The sequence below is a fragment of the Sapajus apella genome, unplaced genomic scaffold (genome assembly GCF_009761245.1).
Source record: "Sapajus apella isolate SASKATOON/1434 unplaced genomic scaffold, GSC_monkey_1.0 scaffold178, whole genome shotgun sequence".
NCBI lineage: Eukaryota > Metazoa > Chordata > Mammalia > Primates > Cebidae > Sapajus > Sapajus apella.
Genome location: NW_022437118.1, coordinates 512,541 through 539,206, shown reverse-complemented (window position 1 = coordinate 539,206; position 26,666 = coordinate 512,541). Strand labels below are relative to the sequence as shown.

General features: G+C 47.8%; 1 protein-coding gene across 3 annotated transcripts in view; it reads right to left on the bottom strand.

Moving 5' to 3' along the window:
* The window catches only part of SLC12A8 (solute carrier family 12 member 8), a 140,239-nt gene that overhangs the window by 46,623 nt on the left and 66,950 nt on the right, over positions 1-26,666 (bottom strand). For all 3 annotated transcript variants that reach the window (XM_032268303.1, XM_032268301.1, XM_032268302.1), the window contains exon 6: positions 8,646-8,759. In XM_032268303.1, coding sequence (XP_032124194.1) covers positions 8,646-8,759 — 114 coding nt within the window. The remainder of the gene's footprint in view (positions 1-8,645; positions 8,760-26,666) is intronic.

Genomic DNA, 26,666 nt, shown 5'->3' with positions numbered 1-26,666 from the left:
AGCAGTTAATTGCTTTACCCAAAAACATATTTTCTCCCTGCATCACAACAATGATCTATCTGGTCCGCACAGTTACCACGTGACTTAGGTAAACAGCTTCCTGAATATGAGGAAAACCTTCTGGCTTGGTCTTCCACCGCAGTCCCGGGGCCTGCAGGCACATCTTTATGGTCTCTGCTTTAACATGCAAGTCTGATGGTGTCAGTCATCCCTTGACCAGCTTAACTTTATGAGGCTACACCTCGAGTGGCATCTGCAGCCACCTAGACTTTGACATTATGCCTACAGTTTTGATGGATGGCACCAGGTGAACAGGGAGCTTGGGGTCAGTACCTGGTTCCAGTGTCTGATCTGACAGCAGACAGAGATGGCCAAAAGATGAACTAACCCCTTATAGGTTTCAAAAATATATCCTTGGGTAAAACAACCAGTGTAAATGTCAATGACCACTTACCAACATTCACAAGCTGGCAGGTCATCTCCTTCCTTCCCTGCCCCCTGAATCACCCAATGGCTCACATAGATCAAAGTCCTTACTTACAACCAATTACCACAAACCCACTTCCCACCCCCATTCTCTTTTTTGTTCTTGAAAATGAGGATTAGTAGGAAAAGAAAAGCCCAACAGTTCTTCTAGGCTTTTCAGGTTCCTGTTGGTTCATGAAATACTATTTGCTTTGCAGGGCTGTGGTGAAGTTGGAACAGATATTCATAAGCACCTAGCATAGTGGCTTGCACCTTGTAGGTACTAAATAAATGCTCACCCAGGAGAGAAGGGCTTTGCTCCTTACTCAGAAATCCCTCAGATTCCTAAAGACTGGTCTGCCTCTCCTTACCTTCCTTCTGATTTCCAAACCCCCTTCTTTTCCCATGTCTGGCTTGTTGGTTTGTTTAGCTGTTCCTGCAGGAATCTCTAAACCTCTCTTACTGTATTCTTGGAGCAAAACTTGTGAGTTTCCCTCCCTCTCAATGTTTTAGAGATCCTGCTGGGACAGACAGTGTCAAATAACGAAACTTTCCAACTCCAGGACCCAAGCAAGATTTATTGGCTTTTGGGTGAGGGGCGGCACCAACATTGTGTGTTCTGTCTTCCAGCGTCCTCTCTCAGCATGTGGGAAGCTACGGGACTCACCACTTGCTGGCTGGGAGGTGTTGGGGAAATAACCTCTCTGTGTCTCTGTTTCCTCATCTGTAAAATGGGGAAATAATAGAACCTGTGGGAGGATCTAGGTTCCACTGGGCCTGAAACTTTTTTTGAAAGTACAAAATTATGAATATAAAATTAGGAGCAGGGCTTTGGAAGGAGCTCATGCAAGTGAGGGACCTTGAAGCCCAGGCTTCATCTACTTCATGGCAGCCCTGTGTCTGATGGAACCAGTCAGGCTGCGGAGAAGTTTAAATGAAAAACTATACATAAAAAGGGCTTAGTGCCTGACATAACAGGTTCTTGTAATGATAATAAGTATTGTCGATATTTTTAATTGTTTTGATAAAAAACTGCTGATATTTATAATTATTTTGATAAAATGATTATAAATTAATTCCATAAACAAAATTACAAAAACTAAACACGTATAATAATTATAATGCTTTCTTTTTTTTTAAGACAGGGTCTCACTCTGTCTACCTGGCTGGAGTGCAGTGATGCAATCTTGGCTCACTGCAACCTCCGCCTCCCAGGTTCAAGCAATTCTCCTGCTGGGACTATAGGCTTGAGCCACTGCACCTGGCCAAAGCTTCTTTCTTTTCTCCTGTTTCTGCTCACAAGTCCATCAGAAAAAAAGGGAGTGGAGTGAGCCACCATCTTCAGGCTGTCCATATTTGGGGCTCTCCAGTCCTTAAACATGGGGACCCCATTCTGGTCCAGCAGGTCCCTGTCCTCTTACTCAAAGACACATAACTTGTGAGGAGACCCAGGGGATGCCTGGGAGCGGGGAGAATGGGGAAAGTAGCCAGAGGAGGGGTCAGGTCAGCACTAATAGCCGGGCTGAGGGGCCTGGAGACAGCCAGCCAATTCGAGGGCCCAGCAAACTCCTAGAGCTTTCCAGGCTGTGCACATAAGCAGGACAGGGGAGTCAGGCCCAGGGAGGTCAAAGGGCATCACAGAAATAGCTGGGCTCTTGAAAAGGAAGGTGACTGTGGATGTTTTGGTAAAGGCTGTAGGTTTCCTACCACATTTTTTCATGCTGGGTGTGGTCAACCACAGGCCCATGTGTTGGCTGTGGCCAAAGAGTCTCTTATCCCTTCCAGTAAGAGTTTGGAATCTGGGAACAAGGGTTACAGGGCTTCACATGACTGATATTCTTCTCAGTGAATTTCCATTTCCTAGTTCCTCCATGAATCGTGCTCCTGGATCCCTGGAGTAGCTGCATCCTCATGGTGTGTGTGAAACCCTGGAGAAGAGATGTCTGTTTCTCAGGGAAAGTTTGGTAGTGGAGCTTGGAGAAGGAAGGCGCTTTAAGAAGCAAAGCAAGTGCAGCATCCACTCCAAGCCCCCCACTCTACCCCAGCAGCCACCAGCACAGGGTGTAACGGAGAAGAGTGAAGTGAGGGGGCAGGAGAACCGCTTCCTACATCCAGAGGAGCCCCATGACTGAATCTCCAGCTGCTCTTCCCAGGAAGCCGCCTGTCCTTGGGATAAAATATCTGAAGTAACTTAAATATCATATCTCCAATGGGATGCTGGGGGGCTGGGGAACAGAAGGGTTTGTTCTTCAAAACTCTCCCCTCACCACAGCCTGGAGGTTCTCTTGTTCCAGAAGAGGATGGCGTTGGAGGGAGCCCCAGCCATGACTCACTCAGAGCTAATCCTTGGCAAATCTATCACCATGGAAACTGCCAATCACCCATGCTTTTCATAGCTTAACCGAACATCTGCCAGGAGACAGCAAGTCATACAAACCATTCGTCCTGCCTATCGTGTTTACATCTGGGACCCTGAAAAAGAGAGACAGAGACAGGGAGGGCAGCTCTCCACAGCAGTGTGAGGGCCCAACTCCGGCTACTAATCAGCTGCATGATCTCTATCGGGCCCTTCATAAGCTCCTCTGTGCTCCTCTTCCCCCACTGGTAAAATAAAGGATTGGATCAATGATTCTTAACTTCAGTTGGGCCAAAGGAGAGTGGGAGGGACAGGAAAGCATGTCCCCTAAGAGGAGTGGGGTAGAGAGGCCTCTGTAGTTATAATCTGTGCAATATTATCATTTCATTTGAAATCTTACAAAATAGTACTCATAATTAAAACCACAGAAAACAAATCTTGACTCAGTCTTAGGTAGCTATAACTTTCTCAGAGGAAGGGCAACGACACTCCATTGCTGAGCCAGAATGTCCAGTGTCTGTGAGAATTTTAGCATCATTATCAAAGGGGAATCTAGGCAGGCATAGTGGCTCATGCCTGCAATCCCAGCACTTTGGGAGGCAGGAGGCTGAGGTGGGTGGATCACTTGAGGTCAGGACCAGCCTGACCAACATGGCAAAACTTCAACTCTACAAAAATACAAAAATTAGCCTGGTGTAGTGTCATGCTCTTGTAATCCCAGCTACTCAGGAAGCTGAGGCACAAGAATCGCTTGAACCCAAGAGGCAGAGGTTGCAGTGAGCCCAGATCACACCATTGCACTCCAGCCTGGGTAACAGAGTGAGATTTTGTCTTTAAAATAAAAGGGGGGGGGGAATATAGATTAAAAAGACAAAAGCTTGAGAGCTGGACTAGCTGATCTCACATGTTAAACCAGCTCATACTCTGGGCTACTGAATGGCACCTTCAAGCCTCAGGCTGCTGCTAACTCCTGCTTGTAGAGAGAAGCCAGAAGGGAGGCTCACCACCCTCTGCCCCCACTCACACCAGGCATCCTGTCTCTTAGGAAAGCCAGCCATGGGAGCAGGGTGGAGGGGCACATCAGGTCCACATCGCCAAGACAACCCCTCAGTGCACCTGAGGACACCTGGGACATTCTGTGTGCAGTGTGACCAGACAAAGAAACCTTCTGCCCCTGCCTCTAGGGTAACTGCTAATCTGGCATCTTGGCCCAGGGGTCTTCACTCAGTGAGGACACTGCCAGGCCTGAGGGAATGCTCAGATGGTTTTATTTTTTTTACTTTATTTATTTATTTTTCCATGATGGAATGTCCCTCTGTCACCTAGGCTGGAGTACAGTGGCGTGATCTTGGCTCATTGCAACCTCTGCCTCCCAGGTTCAAGCAATTTTCCGGCCTCAGTTTCCCAAGTAGCTGGGACTATAGGCACATGCCACCACGCCCAGCTAACTTTTTGTATTTTTAGTAGAGATGGGGTTTTACCCTGTTAGCCAGGATGGTCTCGATCTCCTGACCTTGTGGTCCACCCACCTTGGCCTCCCAAAGTGCTGGGATTATAGGCATGAGCCACCACGCCTGGCCTCAGATGGTTTTCAATTTGTGTGTGGAAGGAGGGAGGAGAAAGGCTGGGAAACATTTTCAGATGTTAACTTTAATTTCCTCTGTTTTTCCCCTTTCCTTTTCTGTCCATTCAAGAGGAAGCTGACCTATATTCTCCTGCCTTGTGGGAGACAGAAGGCAGAGAGGAAGCAGAATTTGCCTGTGCATTGTTTTGACTTCTGTTTCTCAAAAACCAAGGTCCTTAGAAGATTTTGGAGGGAAACAGACAAGCAGCAGTAGAATGTCTGGGGAAAACATTGGGGGACAAGGAGAAAAACTATCACACAGTTTGTGGGGCCACGTAAAAATACAAATGCAGAATCAAAAATTATTAAGAATTTTTTTTTTTTTGAGACAGAGTCTTGCTCTGTCGCCCAGGCTGGAGTGCAGTGGCATGATCTTGGCTCACTGCAACCTCTGCCTTTCAGGTTCAAACGATTTTCCTGCCTCAGCCTCCTGAGTAGCTGGGGTGACAGGCATGTCCCATGATGCCTGGCTAATTTTTGTATTTTTAGTAGAGATGGGTTTTCACTATGCTGGCCAGGCTGGTCTTGAACTCCTGGGCTCAAGTAATCTGCCTGCCTCGTCCTCCCAAAGTGCTGGGATTGCAGGTGTAAGCCACCGTGCCCGGCCTAGTGTGAATGCATAGGTGGCGCTGGAGAGGAATGTCCCCCATATTTGACAGAAGATTGGTGCTGGAGTTGGGGGCAGAAAAAGAAAGAGGCTGTTCACAGGTTCTGAGGAAATGAGGACCTAGGATTCCCCCCCCCGACCCGCCAATCCCTGGAAGACCCGGTAAAACCCGCCAGAAGGAAAGGTTTGGGGAGTATTTAGACCCTAAGCATAGGGTTCCCAATCTTAGCAGATTTCTGGTTTTTGAATGTGGCTCAGAGGCAACACAAACCTGAAAGGCCCTGTGGACAGGACAATGGGTTCTGTTTACAGAGGAGGAATTGCAGAGCCCCCCGGAACATGCCTGGGTTCTGTACAAAACCCTAAGCCCCTGGAACAGTGCACAGCATGGCAGGAGCGGGTGGAGACATGCTGAATTACTGATGTCACTTTTAAGCCATCATGGGAGAATGAAGGCTTAAAATCAGAGACTGAATCTTTTTGTTTTATAAAAATGAAAGCAACACACATTTCTGACAAATCTGGATTTGTGGACCAGGATTTGACCTGTCACTTCCATCTCTCTTTTTTTTTGGCGGCGGCGGTGGGGGGGTTCTTTTTCTTTTGTTTATTGACCTGTCACTTCCAAGCCCTAGTTCCAGGCTCATCTCCATGGCCAGGCCTCAAGAAAAGTCAGGCAGGAGGCTGACGCAGCGATACAAGTGATAGATGAAGGTGGGACCAGAGTTGTCAGGTGGTAGAGAACCTAGCAACTCTTAGGAGGTGAAATTGACAAGACTTAGAGGGCACTGGAAAGAAAGAGGGAGGTCTGATCACTGGCATAAGCAACTGGCTGGGTGGAGGTGCCATTTACTGACACCAGGAGTAGCAGAGGAGGATGAGTTGAGGGGTTGGTGAGATGGGTTTGGTTCAAACTTGTTCAGTCTAAGATGCCCAAGAGAAGATGCCACACAGGCAACTGAATGCATGATGTGAAGTTTGGAGGAGAAGTTGGGGCTAAAATGTAAACTTTGGAGTCATCAGTTTTGAGGGTGGTTATTCAACAATGAGCATGGATGAGACTCCAAGGAAAATAGTTGAGAAAGAGATGCAAGGGTCTAGGAATAGCCTGAAGATCCCCAACACTAGATGGGCAGGCAGAGGGGATGCACCTATAAAGGCAAGTCAGAGAGGAGGAGGGAGCCGAGAATGCTGCATCGTGGACGGCAAGAGAAATGCAAGGGGAAGTGGGTTGCTGCTGAGAGGTGAAATAAAGTGAGAAACTAAAACTGCGCACTGTATTTAGTAACAAGGAAGTCACTGGTGAAAGAGCCATGTCAGGCCAGGCGTGGTGGCTCATGCCTGTAATCCAAGCACTTTGGAGGCCAAGGCAGGTGGATCACCTGAGGTTGGGAGTTCAAGACCAGCCTGACCAACATGGTGAAACCCCATCTTAAAAAATAAATAAATAAAATTAAATTTAAAAAAACCAAACAAACATCCATGTCATTGGAGAGACAGGCTTGCAATTCCCAAAGGAGAGACTGGGAGAGTTGAGCAGGAGATAAAAGAATGGAGATGGAGAGCCAGTTATGTTTGGCTGTGAAGAGGAGAGGGAAAGGCTATTGCTATAAGGAGAAGTGGGATTGAGGAAAATCAACTAAAGATGATTAAAGTTTTGTTTGTTTGTTTTTTTTTTTTTTTGCATTTTAGCAGCTTTGCTGAGGTATAACTAACATACTGTAAGCTGTACATGTTTAAAGTGTAACAACTTGAAAAGCTTTGATATATAAATATACCCGTAAAACCATCACTATAATCAGGAATACACACACACACACGTGCACACGCGCACACACACACACACACACACACACACACACACACACATATATATATAATTTCTTTTTGAGACAGGGTCTCACTCTGTCACTGAGGCTGGAGTGCAATGGCATGACAAGGCTCACTGCAGCCTTGACCTCCCAGACTCAAGCAGTCCTCCCGCTGCCCACCCCCACCAACCCAAGTAGCTAGAACTACAGGTGCACACCACCATGCCTAGCTAACTTTTTTTTTTTTTTTTCGAAACAGAGTCTCACTCTGTCACCCAGACTGGAGTGCAGTGGTGCAATATTGGCCTACGGCAACCTCTGCCTCCCAGGTCCAAGCGATTCTTCTGCCTCAGCGTCTGGAGTAGCTGGGATTACAGGTGCACACCATTACACTTTGCTAATTTTTTTGTATTTTTAGTAGAGGTGGGGTTTTGCCATGTTGGCCAGGCTGGTCTCGATCTCCTGACCTCAGGTGATCCACCTGCCTCGGCCTCCCAAAGTGCTGGTATTACAGGTGTGATACACATCGGGTCAGTTATTTCTTTTTATTGCTGAGTGGTTTTCTATTGTGTGGCTACACCATAGTTTGTTTATACACTCACCTGTTGATGAACATTCAAGCTATTTCTGGTTTGAGACTATTACAATTTAAGCTGCTTTGAACATTAATGTACAAATCTTCATATGAACACATGCCTTTTATCCTCTGCATTAGATAACTAGGTGTAGAATAGCTGGATGTAATTTTTAAGAAACTGTCAAACATTTTTCCAAAGTCATTGCACCATTTTACATTCCATTCAGCAGTGCATGAGGGTTCCAGTGTCTCCACATCCTTGCTAACACTTGCATGGACAAGCTTCTCAATCTTAGACATTCTAGTAGCCTCTCCTTCTTTTTCTGTCCCTATCCCATTTGGGGTGGGGACAAGAAGTAAGGAAATGGCCACATGTAGGAGGGCAGAGGGAAAAGGGGAGAGAGACAAGGCAGATAGACTGTAGGCCATCAACACTCTGTTGATCAAGAGTGAAATGTTTTTCTCTCTTCATTAAAAGTCTGTTCCCTGGGGACGAGCCCAGTCACTAGCAAATGTTATTTTTTTATGGATCATCTGGTCAACATGTTAGTTTATTGCCTCCCAAGCCAGAGACCCAAGCATGGGGCAGGATTCCTACAGGGACCTTGGCTTTGGGAGGCTCCTCTACAGTCACTGTAGAGCAGGAACCTGGGGAAGGGAGGGTAAGGAGGTTCATTCCCCACCCCTGGGATACTGGTTTGGCTCATACCTGATATAGCAAGAAAAGACAAGATAATAGCATTTCTCTGCCCTCTGGGAGAAGATGCACTGGCAGGGGGAGGGAGAAGGGAAGTTTCTATACCAGGCATGCACTTATTCCACTTGTGAAAAGAGCAGCTTATCCTGCTGAGGACTCTGTCCTGTTCAGCCATATGAGATATGTGTCCCTTCTATGAACAAGAGTGTCAATGTGTAAGGAGTGAGGAGGACTAAATCATATTGAGAGCCTTCAGTAAATTCCCTGTTAAAACTATCGATTTTAATGTTTGAGGCCAAGGGTTTGAGACCAGCAACATAGTGAGACCCTGTCTCTACAAAATACATACATACATAAATAAAATAACAATTTTAGTCGAAGCTAAGCCCACATCTAAAGTTGGATATACATACCAAGAGCACATGCGGGCCAATTATGATGCTGAATTTTGGGAACCAAGCACTTACACCCCTAATTTGAAAGTTAAAAACAATGCAGATTACAATACCTGTAGCCGCTGGGAAGAAAACCCCAAAGACAGTGAAAAAAGACTCCCTGGGGCTGTAATCAGGCAGCGAGTTGTTCTGTAGCAGTTCGGGTGAATATCCAATAAAACCATTTTCTGAAATAATGCAAGGGAGAGCAACATTAGCCCAATGAGAAGACATAGCACACATTACCCTAGATTACAGTCCTATTTCATATATCACTTTAAATATTGGAAAGGTGGGGGCATGTACGTGGCACAGGGACAGAGAAAGTCTGCAGAACTGTCTTCCCTCTCACTTCTAGGGCTGACTTTTATGGGAAGTAGAAAAGTTCCTCTTTAAAGTTTCATAAGTGTTATAAATAATAATTTGTTGTAAAGACTTTCTTCAAAGCCTTCTTGCTTTTTGCTAAGCCCTTGTTAAGCCCTATCCTATGTAGCTGTTAGACATGCTTACAGGCACATAGTACTTTCTATGTCCTTGTACTTTAACCAAGATATCTGTGCTGCACATGCTCACAGGCATGTCCCAGCTTGCAGCCTATGCCCCTTCCTTATTTGCACTTCCTTTTTGTTCTCCATTGCTTTTTACATTCTTAGAAAAGTTTTAAGTTGTTAGCCAATCAGGTTTTAGTTTAGATTGTGAGGTCTGGCTCCAACCAATGGAGATCAGACACAGCAGTAAGGACAACCCCAAATGTGTAAAGGAAAAATATGTTGCTTTTCCTTTGTTCATTGTACTCTCATAGCAAGATGTCTGGCAAAGGTACCCTTCCTGCAGGAAATAAAAATTGCCTTGCTGAGAGTTCCTTTGTCTCAGTGCTAATTTTTCTTTGCAGCACTGAGCATCTGATTCCAACAACTTTTGTGTGCTGATCCCATAGATACAGGTGGATGAAATAACATGAAAGGAAGCAGTGGTTACCTCTGGGAAGGGAAGCATTTTCATCTTCTCCTTCATAGCCTTTAATATAGCAGAAATGTCTTTCAATTAGCATGTATTTATATGCTTGTTTTCCACTTAAAAAGTTAATCCATATTTGCAAGTTACTTCCCTACTCAAAAACCTTCCATGAGTCCCTAATAGCTACAGAATCAAGTCCAAACTCCTATCAAAGCCTCCACAACCTGCCAACAGCCACCACTCCCTACTTATCCCTTGCCTTTTCTCCTCCCCAGCAGCCCCACTCTGAAGAACGCTACCCACATGCATCCCTGTGCCTTCCTTAGGTAGTCTCCTGGCCTTCCAGAATCTTCTCCCACATCTCTAAGCATTGTAGAGGGCCAACTCTTCAAGTTCAGCTCACATGATGCTCCTTTGGGCTTTATAAGCACTCCCTAATCAGAATCTATTCCTCCTTCCTCACTGCTCTTGGCACTAGGTCTGGCCACAGTAGGGCTTTCCCCAACTAGACTCCTTGAGGCGTGAAATCCAGGTCTACAGGTCTCTATCCTCTAGAGCCAAGCACTGCAATGGTGCATAGTAGGTAGGTTGCAAACATGGGTCACGCCGAAAAGAACCTTTCTCTTAGATCTCTCAGCCTATAAGCACATCTTGCTTCCAGACTTTCAATTTGACTTGTTCACAGACGACTTTATAGCAGGAACATCTCAGATCTCATTTCTTCAAAGCATTTTAAACATTTTTGTACATCAACTTTAACAAAGTTTTTTCAAGTGGTTTCAACCCTGCAGGAACATTGCTTCTTTGTCAAAGGAGGTCACTTTGAACAGCATCTGTGAACGTGCTAAAGGGCTATGGAATTTTAAGACACAAGTCAAGTGTTCTTGGTTTCAGGAACACCCAGGATTTTCAGCCTCTGCATTTGAATCTCGTCTCTGAGAAGGAGTTGGTTTGTTCCTATTAACTGTCGTCCAAGAAAAGCCAATCCCTGCTCCTTTTCCCTCAACTCCTGTAGTCCCATAGGATGGGTATTCAGCCATCACTCCCTCACCAATGCTAGGGTTTCGGTGACAGAATTTCCCACAAGCCTCATCCTCCACCCACTCAAAGTGTAATTACAGCCCAGCTTCCATCCACAAAAGAAGGCTCCTGCTACTCTGATGAGTCCAGTGAGGTCGCCCGCACTTCACACGACTTCCAAGATTCATAACTTCATAAGAAAAATATTTTTAAAAATAATAATAAAATGAAAGCTCAGAGAAGCACAAGGGACCCTTGGGAGTCCAGTTAGGACTTAAATCATTGTCAATTGCTTTATTTTGCCTGAACACAGAATTTTTTCTGGCATATTAAATCCCAAGTACTGTACAAGTTTTCTGAATGGTTTGGCTTCTTCACAGCTGGCCCTCCCCTCATTAACAAAAAAGCAATAATAGCTAAGTTAACTTTAGCTTATCCGCTGGCTGACCTCACCGATGAGTCTTAAGGAGGAGAAAACCAGCCCAGCCTGCCTTGGAGCTGAGCTCAGCCAAGCTGGACTGATGTGCAGGTCGCAAAGCAGATTTGAGTGGAGGGCTGTGCGTGGCTGGCAGGCCCGCCTCGAAGGACATAAAACACTTCATCAGGCACACTCATCTTCGAGGGCCCAAGGGCGGCCCTAACACAGGGGAATATTTGATCACCAGGCCTGAAGGGCTTTGCCCTGGCCAGCCTAAAGGTTCAGAGGGATTTCAGGCCCAATAGATGAGTCACTGGGAAGCCTTTCATCTGCCTGTCCCCTCAACAAGACCCACAGGCTGAGAGAATGAGTCACTTGGCTCCCTCGTGGGCCTGCCTCAGTTGCCCTCTCTTGCAGGGCAAACAAGAAATGGAACTCTGCCACACTCACAAGTGCACACTCACACTCACGCTAACACTACTACTGGCCCAGCCTGCTCTGGACAGGAGCCAAGCCCTGTTCTGAATCTTCTTCAAGGAAATAATCTTAACTTTGCAAAGAACCCTGGACAAAAATATGTGTTGATGCTTTGTTTACAATAATTTAAACTCAGGGGAGGGGCCAGGTGCTGTGGCTCATGCCTGTAATCCCAGCACTTTGGGAGGCTGAGGCAAGTGGATCACTTGAGGTCAGGAGTGACCAACCTGGCCAAAAGGTGACACCCCATCTCTACTAAAAATACAAAAATTAGCCAGGTGTGGTGGGGCATGCCTGTAGCCCCAGCTACTCTGGAGGCGGAGGTGAGAGGATTGCTTAAACCTGGGAGGTGGAGGTTGCACCATTGCAGTCAAACAGCCAAGACTACCACTGCAGACCAGCCTGGGTGTTAGAGCAAGACCCCATCTCAATTTTTAAAAATTTAAAAATAAATTAAAAATTAAAAAATCAGGAGAGGTTCTAAATGTCTAATTATGGAGGACTGAGACATTTTAAATGCTTATAAAAAGTTTTTACTATGAGAGAAAACTGTCCATGTTATATATGATATATGTTAATTCAGAAAACTGGATACCATTTATAGTATAAATACAAAAAACATGAATTAATCTATATATGTAAGAAACGGCTTACATGTATAGAAGAAAATACACACAAAAATACTAATTGTGGTTGTTTGTATAATGCAATTACAGGCAATTATTTTCCCTTCTTTTTTTTTGTTTCTGCAAAACATCCACATTTAAGCTAATGGGTCGAGTGCAGTGGCTCAGTCTGCAATCTCAGTGCTTTGGGAGGCTGAGGCAGGAGGATTAGTCAAGCCCAGGAATTTGAGACCAGCCTGGGCAACACAGGAAGACCTCTTCTATATGACACACACACACACCCCATTAGCCAGGCATGGTAGCGTGTACCTGTAGTCCTAGCTACTCAAGAGGCTAGGAGGATCACCTGAGCCCCAGAGGGTCAGGCTGCAGTCAGCTGTGACTGTGTCACTGCACTCCAGCTTGGGTGACAAAATAATTTTTTTAAATGAACATAATCTACTTGCCATAAAAAAAAATCTATTAGGAAAACAAACAAAACATCCCACAATTGAAAGCCCACTTTCTCCAGGCAGCTTTTCTATGTATGAATAGCTTTTCTTTCTTTCCATTTATACTCTGTTTCCCAAAGTGACTTGAGTGGCTTACGAAAAAAATATAAAGAAGATAGGGAAAATGAAATAAGAACCAAAGAAAGAAAGAAACTGAGCAAGAGAGAGGGTGAGAACACCCCCAGTTGTACCTCCATGACCCACAGTCTGAGGCCTTATTCGGAGAGAAAGTTCTGTCTTGACCAAGCCCACTCAGGCAGCCCCACTTGGGACAAGTGGACAAGAAGGAGGCCCCCAAGGCTGGCACAGTGGACCCTGTCTCATTTCCTCTGCCCCTATCTTCCCAGGCCCTTACGTCATGCACCTCACCTATCACCACCCCACCTCAGGGTCCCCAGTCCTGAGCCAATCCCCAAAGAGTCTTGTTCACTGATTCCCATCCTGCCCGCTGGGGCCTGGGTCCCTCTCACACCCCGAACCTGGTGGCTCACCAGACCCGAGGCATGGTTGACTCTCTGTTGGGCTTATGGAGAGTGGGTACCCAGAGGAAGCACTGATATCTCTGACTGGCCAATACTAGCTAGCTAAGCATGGTGTGAGGTCAGCTGGTCACACCCAGGGCTAGGGCTGAGGTCCATGCCACCTGCCATGCCCTCTGACAGTGGCTCTTAATGCCTGACTTGCTGATGCCCAGACCAAAGCTTCCTAATTCTTTTAGTTATGGCCACATTTGAGAGCCTGATGAAAACCATGGTCCCTATCCCCATAGACACCACATTTTGCATACCATTTTGGGAGAGGACAGATTTCTGAAGCCTCTCTGGAGGGCATGGACCATAAGGTTCAAAACTTCTACTGTAGCAGCTACATCTGCACCTGAGACCGTCCTGCCAGGAGGCACACAACTTCCCAAGCCCTGCCTGCCACCATGCCTTGCCTCAGAGTGGACAGCAGCCCTGAGAGTGACGTAGCCAATAATGTTTTCATAGTGCAATCCTTGCCAAACAATGACCAAGACTGTGTGCCCAGAGATTGTGCAGTCACCCCAAGCACACCACTGGGCAACCTCACCTCCGAAAATAATGCTGAGCAGCCACTGACTGAGCCCTTCCTATGTGCCAGCCACCGAGCACCAAGACCTTACAATGTCATACAAGATCCTCATGACTAACTGAGGACACTGAGGCTCCGGAAGGTGAAGAATCTTGTCTGAGATTACACAGCCAGATCAGCCTGTATTTCACCCACTGCCTCTCCTTGTGGCAGGAAGCCAGGCCTCTCTCTCTAGGAGGTGGGTCCCCAGGATCTGGCACTGCACCCCCTCACAGAGAGATACCTACAGCACAGGCTGCCTTTCAGCCCCCAGAAGCATGCCCACAGAGATCATGGCATCTCCCCGGCCCCATCTGCGTAGGGCAGGCAAGGGTACTATCCTGTGGAACACCGTGTGCCAATGGGTGTATGATTGGCTGGAGCTTACACAGTTGGGAGGACGCCACATCTGTGAATTCAGGTCTCCGTCTACCACGCTGTCCCTCTGTAATTCATTCCAAAGTCACTCCCAGTCACTCCCTATGGATTTCCTTTTTTTTTTTTTTTTTTTTTTTGTTTTGTTTTGTTTTTTCTTAAAGAGACAAGGTCTCACTCTATCACCCAGGCTGGAATGCAGTGGCACTATCAGCTCACTGCAACCTCACACTCCTGGCCTGAAGCAATCCTCCCACCTTGGCCTCCCAAAGCACTGGGATTACAGGTGTAAGCCACCACGTCTGGCCTCCCCAGGGATTTCCAACGCTTGTTTCTTGACCTCAGAAGAGTCTCTTTGCCTCCCTGTCGGGCTTTCGATTTCTCTGCTGGTGAAACCAAGTCTGTGGGTTGGGGTCCTGTCATCTGACATCTTCCAACTCTCAAAGGCCTGGGATGCCTGGGGCCTGCAGCTACTGCGTCTGAATGGAGCTGGGTTTGACCTGAACATCTATCTGTTCCTGTATCCATGGAATAAAAATACTTTGGTCCGGTTCGAGCTGCATGCTTTCAGGAAGAACAAAAACAAAGCGGGGGGCGGGGGCGGGGGGCAGGGGGGTAAAAGAGAGAACAAACGACAAGACCCAGGAACAGGCAGAGGGAAAGTCCTTGAAGCTCTGTCTACAGAAAGGCTTGATCTTTCCACCCGGAATTCGGGTAACTCGAGCTTCTTGTGATGTGGCCCATGGCTGTGGCTCTTCAGGGCCCACCATCTGTTCCCAAGGGTTGCTCGTGGGAGCCTACCCTCCTCGCCTCAGCCAAAGGCAGGCAGCGGGGGTCACCAGTGGGACCAAGAGCTGCTCCAGCAGGCCTGGTTGGGGTGCCCGGCAGGCGGGCAGGCGGCCCCTGGCCTGGGAAGGTGGCTGCTGGCGGGCTCTGGGTGGCACCTGCGGTGTCCCCAGCCGCCTCCGCCGCTGGCGCTGCTGAAATTAGAAGAGGGAGTGGGGAAGTCATACCCCTCCCTGCGGGCGCTGGAAACCGAGATTTCCAAAAATGATACTGGGGCTGCGGGCTGCTTTCCTGGCAGTGGCTTCCGGCGGCACTGGCTTTCTTCTGGGTTCCCCACCCCTGGACCAGCGACCGGCGACCAGCCAGACAGTCCTTTCCTGGGAACGGACAATGGGAGAGGCTGGCGCAACCGAGAATAGCCTGCGCGGAGGAAGGGCTCGGGACGGAGCGAGGAGGGCGGGGCTGGGAGGGCGCAGGAAGAGCGGCTGTGCGAGGAAAGGGAAAGGAGAGGCCGCTTCTGGGAAGGGACCCGCACCACGACGCCCGAGGGGTGGCGGGGGAGGTGGGAGGCCCCGGAGACCGCGCGAGGCTCCTCGGCGGAGGAAGTGGGTGCGGCGCGCACGCGGGACCTCACACCCGGCCTCGCGCGCCGCCCCTGCACCGCGCAGCGCCCCTTCCCACCTGCACCTCGCCTGCCCGAAGCGGCCTCACGTCAGGGTGTCCGCGGAAAGGGGAGGAAAGGGAGTGTCCACGGGCCCCATCCTGCCATTTGTCACCCACAAAAGTTCCTTCCCAAGCAGCCCCACCCTCACCGCGACACTCACTCAGACACTGCCCAGACCCAGATGAGCTAAGAGGCACAGAGACGGGCAATTAAACTCAGCAGCCGGCCTGCCTGGGCTGGGGGCTGGGGCTTTTCTTCTGGGAGCTGCAAAGGGGGAAGCGGTTGTAAGTTATCAGGGAGGAGTCCAGTCAAAACTGAGCTCAAGGAGCGTAGATATGGGAGAAGTCCCCGCCATGCTAATCCTTCCTCGCGTGGAGCACAGGGACCTCTTCCAGGCACAAGGACCCTGAAGATCTCTGGGTGGGGAAGGCAAGAACAGTGGCAAACAGGAATCAGGACACCTGGGTTCCGGCCCTGGTTATGCCAGGACTCACTGTGGAACTGTAGGCAAGCCCTTTTCTCTTGGAGCTTTGAAATGCAAATTCTGAGTCAGCGACTGGCATGGGCCTTCCTAAGGAGCTCCCGGGTGATGCCATGCTCCTGCCAGGCAGCTCTCACTCTCAATAGCAGGGTATGAGATGATTTTTCAGAACCCTTCTACTTCTGCAGTCTGCCCAGCCAGAAGCCCACTCTCAGGCCTCTCAGGACACTCTGTCCAAATACACAGTTGGTTTACAATGGCAGAGGTAAAACCCCAAACCAGCTTCTAGTCCCTTCCCCAACTCTGTGGTTGTTGATACAGGATGTGCTCCAGAACCTGAAACAAGCTCACTACCACAGTTTGATATGTTAATAAAACTGTGGGAAGTAGAAAAGTTCCCTTTTAAAGTTGCCCTTCTTGTTAAAGAATAAGTGTGCTAATAACTTTGTTATGCCCTGTCCTATGTAGCTGTTAGACATGCCATGCTTACAGGCACGTAGTATATTCTATGTCCTTGTACTTTAACCAAGATATCTGTGCTGGATGTGCTCACAGGCATGTCCCAGCTCTCCATTGCCTTTACCTGTTTAAAAAAGTTTTAAGTTGTTAGCAAATTGGGTTTTAGTTAGATTGTGCGGTCTGGCTCCAGCCAACGGAGATCAGACACAGCAGTAAGGACGATCCCCAAATGTGTAAGGAATAAATTTGTGTGTTTTCCTTTTTTCATTGTATTCTTGTGCCAAGATGGTTAGCAAGAGTACCCTTCCTGCAGTCCAGGAAGTAAAAATTACATTGCTGAAAGATCCTTTGTAACAGTGCTAATTATTCTTTGTGGCACCGAGCGTCTATTTCCAACAAAAACTTCATTGGCTGATGATGAGAGATTACATGGAAGGGCAGAGAGATGAGGAAACCTTCTCGGTCTAATGCATTGGCCTATTTTAACAACAGAGGAAACTAAGTGCAGAGCTGGAGCCAATTGTTCAAAAGACATGCAAAGTCAAAAGGGGAACAGTAACCCTAATTTACAGTTTAGTTTGGAGTCCAGATAGTATCAAGTCCCAATCTGTTAGGCTCTCCCATTGAACTGGGTCATAACAATCCTGGTACAACTATCGGTGTTCAATAAAAGTGTTTTGAAATAGAACTGAATCGGGCTATATTGCATTGGACTATTTTGAAATTGAACTGAATTGGACTGTGTTGCTTTGTATTGATCATGGCCGGGAGATTTGGAAGAGGAAATAATAATAGGTTTCAGAGAGGCCCCCAAGGAGTTCTGGGCGTAAGCCTGGAGCCTTCCCTGAACCACAGTGTCCTCTGGCTTCAGCCCTATTGACTTTGGTCCTCCAAAGAGAGGGTGGAGAGAGGATATGCACAGGGTTTCCAGCCCTGACACCCCACCCAGAGAGAAAATACACAGAGGGAGGGCTGGACATTCCAGCAGTGGCCGGAAGGGAAATCTGAAGTGGGGCTGTGCCTGCCCAGAGAGCCAGGGGCGTCCCACCCAGCCCGCCCAGAGAGGAGCAGCCTGGAGCCGCTGCCTGGCCCTGGGGAGGGCCTCCATCCTACGGGAGGACTGGCTGTTGGGAAACAGTGGGAAGAGCCCCCAGGGCTGGGCAACCCAGGGGACGAAGCACCCAGGTTGGGGGATGTCAGGGCAGCCTCCCTGGCCTATTGGGGGAGTGGCTGGGAGGGGCAGTGTCCCGAAACAAGAGCAGCTCCTGTCAATCCCTGTGGTCTAGGAGGGCAGTCCTGACTCTTTCTGAGCTAAGGAGTCCTCATTTGTGAAAGGAAAGATAAGCCTTTTCTTCATGAAGAATGGTTTCTAATAACCAAGAAATTGTTCCATCTGCTAACATGGGCTCTATTTTAAATGCTTAATGAACCTTTTCTCATAATGGCCTTGGGGTCCGTAAGCTGAGATGAGATCTTTGCCTAGAGAGGCCCATAGCAGAAAGAGCTGTCAAATGCCCAAGAATGTGAAAAGAATCTGACTTGAGGAGACACTAGGTTCTCACCTGGGCCCCAGGAAACAAGAGGCATCTTGGGGTGAGAACAGTGCTGTCCACTTCCGCTGTGCACAGTTCCAAGTGCTTTACCTTATTAACTCATTGAAGCCTCACACCTACCCTATGATGTAGATGGATTTTTTTCAGGGAAGGAAACTGAGGCACGGAGAGGCAACTGGGTTTCAAACCTTGTGCTGCCACTGCTGGGCGGTGCTCCTCCAAAGCTGCAGGGAGTCTTGGATGAGTGCCAGGGGCTCCAGCTGGTCAGGCTGGGACCCTGCAGAGGGGTCCAGAGAGACCCCACTCTAGCCCAGCCCACAAAGCCCCCACCAGCCTGCCATGAAAGGAGCCCTGAGAAAGGAAAATCTGGCCTCCTTATCTCCTGGGGGAAAGGAATGCACTTTCCCCGCTGCCAGGATAAGGGGCTGTTTTGATGGGAAGTCTCCACCCTGGCTGTGGGTTCCTCTCAGCCACCCACATACTCCTTCTGGCCATCTCTGCCTCTGGCATCCCGCTTCCCATACTTAAACTCCTGACCCTCACCAGCCCCAAAATAATCCTACCTCAACTCATGGGCCCCTCAAATCAGCTGCCCCTGCACATCTCCAAACTGGTCAAGAAGTCTGCCCCGCCCCACTCTTGATTGGCTACCCTCTCCAGGCAGGCAGCTGAGAGGCGGTGGGAGGTCAAGTGGCCCCTGCAGGGAAGGGGCAGTCAGTATCAACACTCAGATATATTGGCAGAGCCATCCTCCTGCCAAGCACCTTTTTCTTTTTTCTTTTTTTTTTTTTTTTTTTGAGACAGGGTCTTGCTCTGTCACCCAGTCTGGAGTGCAGTGGCACGATCATAGCTCACTGCAGCCTCCACCTCCCAGAGCTCAAGTGATCCTCCCACTTCAGCCTCCCAACTAGCTGGGATTACAGACTGGCACCACAAAGCCCAGCTATTTTTAAATATTTTTTGTAGAGACAGGGTCTCACTTTGTTGCCCAGGCTGGTCTCCAACTCCTGGGCTGAAGCAGTCCTCCCATTTCAGCCTCGCAAAGTGCTGAGATTACAGGCATGAGCCACTGTGCCTGGCCCAAAATGTCTTATTGTACTGTCCCATTTTCGTCTGTTTTTGGACCACTGCTGACCACAGATGACTGCAACTGCAGAAAGCGAAACTGTAGATAAGAAGAACCACTGCATGTGAAATATTTAGAAGAGGCAAATTCATAGAGGCAGAAAGAATGATAAAACAGAGGTTACTGGGGGCAGAGTTTCTCTTTGGGGTGATGACAGTATTCGGAGTAAATGGTTAGGACAGTTGCACAACAGTGTGTATGTAATTAACGCCACCGATTGTACTGTGAAAATGGTTAAAATGGCTACGGATATTTTACTACAATAAAAAAAATACACAAGCCATTTCTTTCCACAGCACCCTCCCCAGGGATCCTCAGAGATCGTACCCTGCATCCTTGCTTAAGGTCTGGGCTCCTCCCTGCCGTACAGATGTGGGAATAAAGAGGGCTTCCTAGCCAAGGCTAGTGGAAGGTGAGGACAGAGCCACAGGCCCTGCCTACTAGCTGTGGCCTCCCTCCGGCTCTTCACACCTCAGAGAGCTGCTTCCTCCAGGAGAAGCAAGGTGGGGAAGCTGCCCCAGCAAGCCATCTGATCACCAGTCACCAACGTCGGCAGAAATCACTGTGTGCTCAGGGTTTAGGTGGAAAGCACCATTGCGCTCAGGAGCTTCCTGAATCCATGGAGTTTTACTCAGGGGCGAGGCGTGTGAGAATTTGCAGCAAAGCTGTCAAGAAACACAAACTACAGCATCTCAATATCAAGCATGCCCAACTCCTAAGGAAGACTTCTGCAAAGCAAGGGCGCTGTTATTCCAGCCCTACCGTCAGCACATGTTCTCATTTTCAAAACTTTCCTGGTCACTGGGACCCAAGGCCTAGGAGTCGCATTTCATCTGCAGTCCCACTAAATGAGAGCTGGCCTTGAATGAGTGTGTGGTTAACCCAGGCTGCCCTGGACTAGTGCCATATCACCTAACCTTGCTGCTTCATGCTGTACCCCATTTCCCTCTAGGAGGCTGGCAGGGGCGCCCTGCTCTCAGTCTCCTGACTCTGAGAGGAGGAAACCAGAAGTGGCCCCTGCATGTGCCTCTGCGTGTTCCTTTGCAAGCCATCGCGTGCCTTTTCTGCAGGCGCCCATGGAGAGTGAGCTGTGTCTATACCATCTCCCCATCAGATTAGGAATCCTCAAGGTTAGGGACCAGTTCCCTCCTCCCTCTGGATTCCCTCCTCATCCCCAGGTGGCTATAGTCACTGGGGTGCTGGATGGGTCCAGTGGCTATACATCCTGCCTGCACAGCCTGGGAAGTGTTTTGATGACTGATCAACCCAGAGAGCATGGAGAGGAGAGCAAGAGGAGGAGTCATGTTCTTGGCTGAATGTGACTGAGGTGCCCCAGGAAACTACCTTGCTATGCAAAGTATGGTCCCCAACCTGCAGCATTGGTACCTTCATCTGAACAAGATCCCCAGATCCTGAAGCACTGTCTTAGAGTATAACCCAGCGCCTCCAGGGACCTATTCTTCCAGGACAAGCAATGATAGTGATAATAATTATTTATTGAGCACCTACTTTGTGCCAGGCATGACACCAGGCCTCTTATAAACATTATCTTATTTTATGCTTTGGCAACCCAGCAAGGCAGGCATTATTACCTGCTTTTCAGACACAAAGAGAGCAGGTCAGAGAGGTTACCTAACTTGACCAAATTCATGCAGCAAATGATAGCCGAACTGGAACTTGAACCCAGAGGTCTGACTTCAAAGCCACGTCCCTGACAACTGCAGTACATGTGACGCAATCTTTCACATCAGGTCAACAGTGACAGCCACTTGCCAACTCTCTACGGGGTCCAGAGATTTAAAGGCAAATGCAATCCCCAGGGAGATGTCTAGAGGCTGCGCCATTGCCGAGTGCTAGCCTGGGGTGTGGGTACCTATGTGTTCGAGTTAGGTCAACCCTATGGTAGAGGCCTCCGCAGTTCTTCAAAACACATCCCCAAAGATGAAGGTTCAGGCCTCACTCCCCAGGGAGCAGGAAGGTCCAGGGCAAGAGGGACATGTAGGTTAGATGGTGAGCATGCCTGGAAGTTCTAGCACTGGCCTTGTCTGGGACATGGAGTGAGGGTACAGGGGAGAAGAGCAAGGGGTCTCACGTGGGTCCTTTGTGCATTATTTAACTTTCGAATTTGCAATCTGGGGCATCATCTCCTGCCAGCCTCAGGAGGTGGTGCTCTCCTGCCAGCTCCACTTCTGGGTTAACTCTCACCCCCTACCCTTGGCCAGCACTCACAGGCTCCTCGTCTACTCTCAGCCCAGGACTGCCTACCTTGTTCTCTGGGTCTGTAGCTGTCCACCTCTCTCCCCACCCAAATGTGAGTGACTTGAGGGCACATCTGCCACTTTGTGTCTCGTACAGACCCACCATCCTGCCTCCCACCCCAGGAGATGCCCCCAAAATGGTGAAACCAGAAGTGCCTTCAGGGGCCTTTCTATAGCCACATGGAATCTTCGAATTCCCCACAGCCAGGAGACACCTGCCATGTGCAGTGAGGGGAACACAAACCAGCAGTGGGGACACAGGCGGGATGTATCAGCCCACCCCTCAGCGGTCACCCTCCGCTTCCTTGGAACTCCTAGCTGCTCAGGGCGGAGGTGGGCGAGGCTCAGAAGTGTGGAAGGGCCCTCCCCAGCTGGTGATTTCATGTACCAGGCATCCGTCCCCGGAACGCCCAGCCAGCGGGGAGCCGGGCCAGCCCATCCCTCCTGCTCAGAGTCACAGGAGGCGAGCAGACTCAGGGGTCGAAGCTGGGCAGCGCTCGTCCTCTTGCTCCCACTTCCTTCTGCAACCTCGGCCAGGTCCCATGGCTTCCTCAGCCCACGGCTCCTTTCTCTGGTGTCCAAGCCAAAGCCAGCAAATGAGAATAATCCAATAGAGACAGCTGGGATCAGGGTGGAGGCTTGGAGTCAGGGGTCTGGGATTCTGGTCAGTCATTTTCTCTTCATCAGAACCAATCTCAGAGCAAGAAGGAGGCCTAAGGCATGCCTGCTGCTGGCCAGGGGTCATGGGGACCACAGTCCACAGAAAGCCTTCTAACAAGGGCTGGATCCAAACAGTGAGGGAACAAGATGCCTTAAGCATTAGTTTCTCACCTAACCAGAGAAATACTAAATGTGCAATGCACATAACTTTACAAACAAGAACCATCAACATAAAATAGGTGGAATATTGAAAATATTCAACAGATGGAACAAGTCAAAGAACATGCTTTGCTTCCTATTCAGGCCAGGAAGGGAGAGAAAGAAAAGGCATGGAAGGCAAGGAGGGATGGGGAAATGGCAAAGTGGGGGCAGAGGGGAAAAAGAGAGACAAAAGGATTGGGGAGAAAAAACAGAGAGAGACAAGTATAAAGGATGAAAGGATGAGGAGGGAAGAAAAGAGGAGGGAGAGCAGGTGGATTTTGGGGAATGCCTGACAATTGGTCAGGCTTGGTCTGCAGAAGCTCAGAAATCCTTACCTGGATGTGAGCCTTTGCTTATAATTCTTCACTCTTCTAACCCTTAAAAATGCCTCTGTTCTAATCCTGAATCTTTCCCCCTTCAAGTCAAGGATGCCTTTGAGAATCTGGCAGTAATTCTGGACCCTGTCCTTGAAAAAGACACTTATTTAATACAGTTTTACATGCAACTTCAGCGGCTCAAGGACTCAGTGTTAAAAATACTAATCTAGAAGCTCCGTTCTGATTGGGAGGCCCATAATGGCCAAAGCAAAAACACTTCAACTGCCAGATAAAATTAAAATGAGGGTGGGATGTGTAGAATCTCATGTGTATTCAAGTCATCACATCGAGCTTTAATTGTGCCATTGGCTTCATTGACAGAATTTGGGGACCTGAGCACCATTCTCTGGTTACTACCCCAACAGTGGTATTGGAAGCAAGGCTGGTTCCTCCAAGGGGCCCATTGTGTATGTGGATGGTTATGCAGTAAAAGGCCTTTGACCCAGGTAACAATATGTGCGTCAAATTAACCCTTTACAGATCTGTAAGATTCATAAATCCCATATACGTGGTAGTTTCCAAATCTGAATGTACATAGGAATTACCAGTATGCTTATTTAGAATGTAGATTACTAGTCCAAAACTTGAGAATATGGGTCAGGCTGTTTTTCTAACGAGTTTCTAGATAATTCTGATACAGAAAATTCCCAAACCAAATGCTGAGACACACTGTTGTAGAGAAAATTGCAAGCCTGAGAGGCCGAGCTTCTGGTCTGCAGGTCAGCTGATTCTCTACTCCTTGCAGTGCGATTCTTGTACACTAGGGAGCAGGACTGAGCACACAGACAAGGGTTTGGACTACTGCATCAAAAAGCTTACCTTTACAGGGGAAAATAGAATGAGAAGTGCAGGACATGAAAGGTACAGTGCCAGGTGAAACTTCCTGAGGGCCTGGAAGACAGCCAGATCTGACTTAAAACTCATGATAAGAGATATCTGGAGCACTTCTTACAATCAAGACTCCCAGGCTTCAGGTGGTTAGGAAACACACGCACACACCAAGTGTCCTCGGATTCTGAGGCATACACAAGTACTGCAGTATTGCAACTTGTTTGTTTATGGCACTTCAGGCCCAAGGGTATTTTAATCATAATACCAGACCATTATTATAAAGACGCTTCAAAAAACGAAAGTGCCCTTAAAATTCTAAAGCAAAAAACAGTGAACATTACCAGGGTTACCTTCTTTTCTCTTCCTCTTCCTCCTTATTTACATACAGTTTTGCATGCAACTTCAGGGGCTCAAGGACTCTGTGTTAAAAATATTTATTCTAGAATGTACCATGTTCATTACTCATGCCATGATTACTCTGGCATGTGTTAAGTTTAAAATGGCGCTCATTCGGTCATTACAGATTTACTGTTTGAATTTGTTACTTTATTTACTTAAGAATGTTTTTCATTTTTAGCAATCAGGATTCTAAAGTATCATACCTTAAAAAATCTAGTATTTTGATTTCTTCCTCCTCCTCTCTCTTTTTCAATGAGGAGACTAATTGGAGAAGGTGGGCCACACTGGAATCCCCTGACTGAATGGGTTCCAGATGGTGAAGTCACTGGCCTCTTGGCCCAACCATTCCTCCCTTTTCCCTGGAGTGCTGTACAAATATTATCATTTTCTGGCTATGCAGTGACATGAAAATGGTTGAGAGGCTCTAGGTCAGGTGTAAAAGAAACTCATGGAAAGGCAAGAACAGCCCCATCCAAAAGAAATCGTGGAGATACTTTCTGATTCTCTGCAAGGTGCAGAATCCCAAGTCAGACGCCAAGCCAGCGTGGATTGGTTTGGGCTCATCCTGGTGTCCAATCCATACTGGTTTTGGCATCTGATTTGGGATTGTGGGTGGGTCTCAAGAGAAATGCTGAAGGGGCAGCCCTGCTTAGCAGAGTGGTGGTGACAGGGAAACCCGGGCACAGATTGCAGATCCTCTGCCCAGGGTGGATGGCCACCACAGTAAGACTGTCATACATTGATTTAGAATCTTCCTTTGCCAAGGCAATTTATTTATAGTAGTTCCTCATTTTGAGCATAACTTTTTAAAAACATTTTGATTTTCTGAAATTTGGATGTCTCACAAGCAACAGGAAGACTTAATGTAATGGTATTTTCCACCTGAAAATTTGGTGTGACTTAAAATTGATGGTGACTTGGAATTGAGGAAATACATTTGATTACCTCATTTAATCTCTAAATAATCGGTGAGGCAGATATTATTCCCCGTGTTCTAGAGGAGGAAACTGATGCTTAGGTGATTTCACCAAGGTCAAGGATTGAGGAAGAGGCAGAGTCAGGACTAAAATCCAGGTTCCAGTATTTCTTCCCTGATAATGTATGAGCAGATTTGTTCATAGTAGGAATTTGGGATTGCAGAGTAATTGCTCCAGGAGAACTGCTCTGAAAAGTGGCTGCCACCCAGAGTTACTGGGACAGAGAAAGCAAGAAGTGACTTTCCTTTTGTTTCAAATAGAAATTTGAGGCAAAAAAATAGAAATGTATATAGGTTTGTTTGGCGGCTGTTGCTTGTTTGCTTTCAGCCATAACCAAGTCCCTTGATTACTTCAGTAACTTCAGAATATATCATGCTCATTACTCATGCCATGATCACTCTGTCATGTGTAAGTTTAAAATGGTGCTCATTCGGTCATTACAGATTTACTGTTTGAAACTGTTATTTTATTTACTTAAGAATGTTTTTCATTTTTAGCAGTCAGGATTCTAAAGTGTCATACTTTAAAAAATCTAGCATTTTGATTTCTGCCAGCTCAAGAGGACGCAGGAAGAAGTTTAACAGAAGAAATCATCTTCAAAATAATAAAACCCAAAAGTTGTTCTTTATAATATCCAGTAAGTGCTTATTTTCTGGAAAACAGTTGGTGGGGGAGGGGGTGGCGGGGAAGAAGAAACTACCCCTCCCCTGAACACTTGAAGAAAAAATAACTATTTTGGACATATTATTTTTCATTTCTTTTCTTTTCTTTTCTTTTTTTTTTTTTTTTGAGACAGAGTTTCGCTCTCTTCCCCCAGGCTGTTGTGCAATGGCATGATCTCGGCTCACTGCAACCTTCACCTCCAGGGTTCACGCAATTCTCCTGCCTCAGCCTCCTGAGTAGCTGGGATTACAGGTTTGTAACACCACACCTGGCTAATTTTATAATTTTAGTAGAGACAGGGTTTCTCCATGTTGGTCTGCTTGTTCTCGAATTCTTGACCTCAGGTGACCTACCCACCTTGGCCTCCCAAAGTGCTGGGATCACCGGTGTGAGCCACTGCACTGGGCAGACATATTATTTCTAATCCTTAAAAGAACACCCTTCCAGGAAGGTATTTCTTTCCATTAGACAGATGAGCAAACTCAAAGGGTTTTGGTGACTTGCCCATAGCCACACAGCTAACAAGAAGCATGGTTGACACTGAGTCCCTGTTTCATCAGGGCAGGGGCCATCACTATCCTATTCTCTGCTGTATCCTGGAGCCTATCTCCTGGCGCCCCAGGGGTTTCAATGACTACCTATGGGGTGGGAGGATGAGAGGAAGAAAGAAAGGGAGGTGGAACAGGTGTGTGTGCCGCCAGGCGCTCCGTCCGCCCTGTCACTCCCCTTCTTTGGAGACAGCACTCTGACAGTCTGTTCTATCAACTCCATTCTCCTGCAACTTTTATCACACTTTCACAAGCTGCTCAGATTACGTTTCCTAGGACTGTGTCCATCCATCTGCCTCACTGGATGCTGATCCACTATGGTGTGTTTCCCAGTCAGCCACTCAGCAAAGTGCTACAGAGAGCCAACCATGTGCACATTACTTTCCAAGATGCTGGAATAAAATGGCAATAAGATGGGATTCCTGTGCTTGAGGTTCTTACAGCCTGAAAAACAATGACCTCTGCATTTCCTACTCAGCACTGGGTGCCCTCAACATCCAAAGTATGGGGATTTTCTATAGCTGCCTATCAAACTCTCTCAGCTACCATCGGTGCTTCTTTCTGCAGTTTCTGATGCCTCGTTTTGTTACTTTCAGAGACACCAAAGGATGGTCCCAATTGAGGGACTCTTCTCAACAGCATGTTCTTGTGCTTCT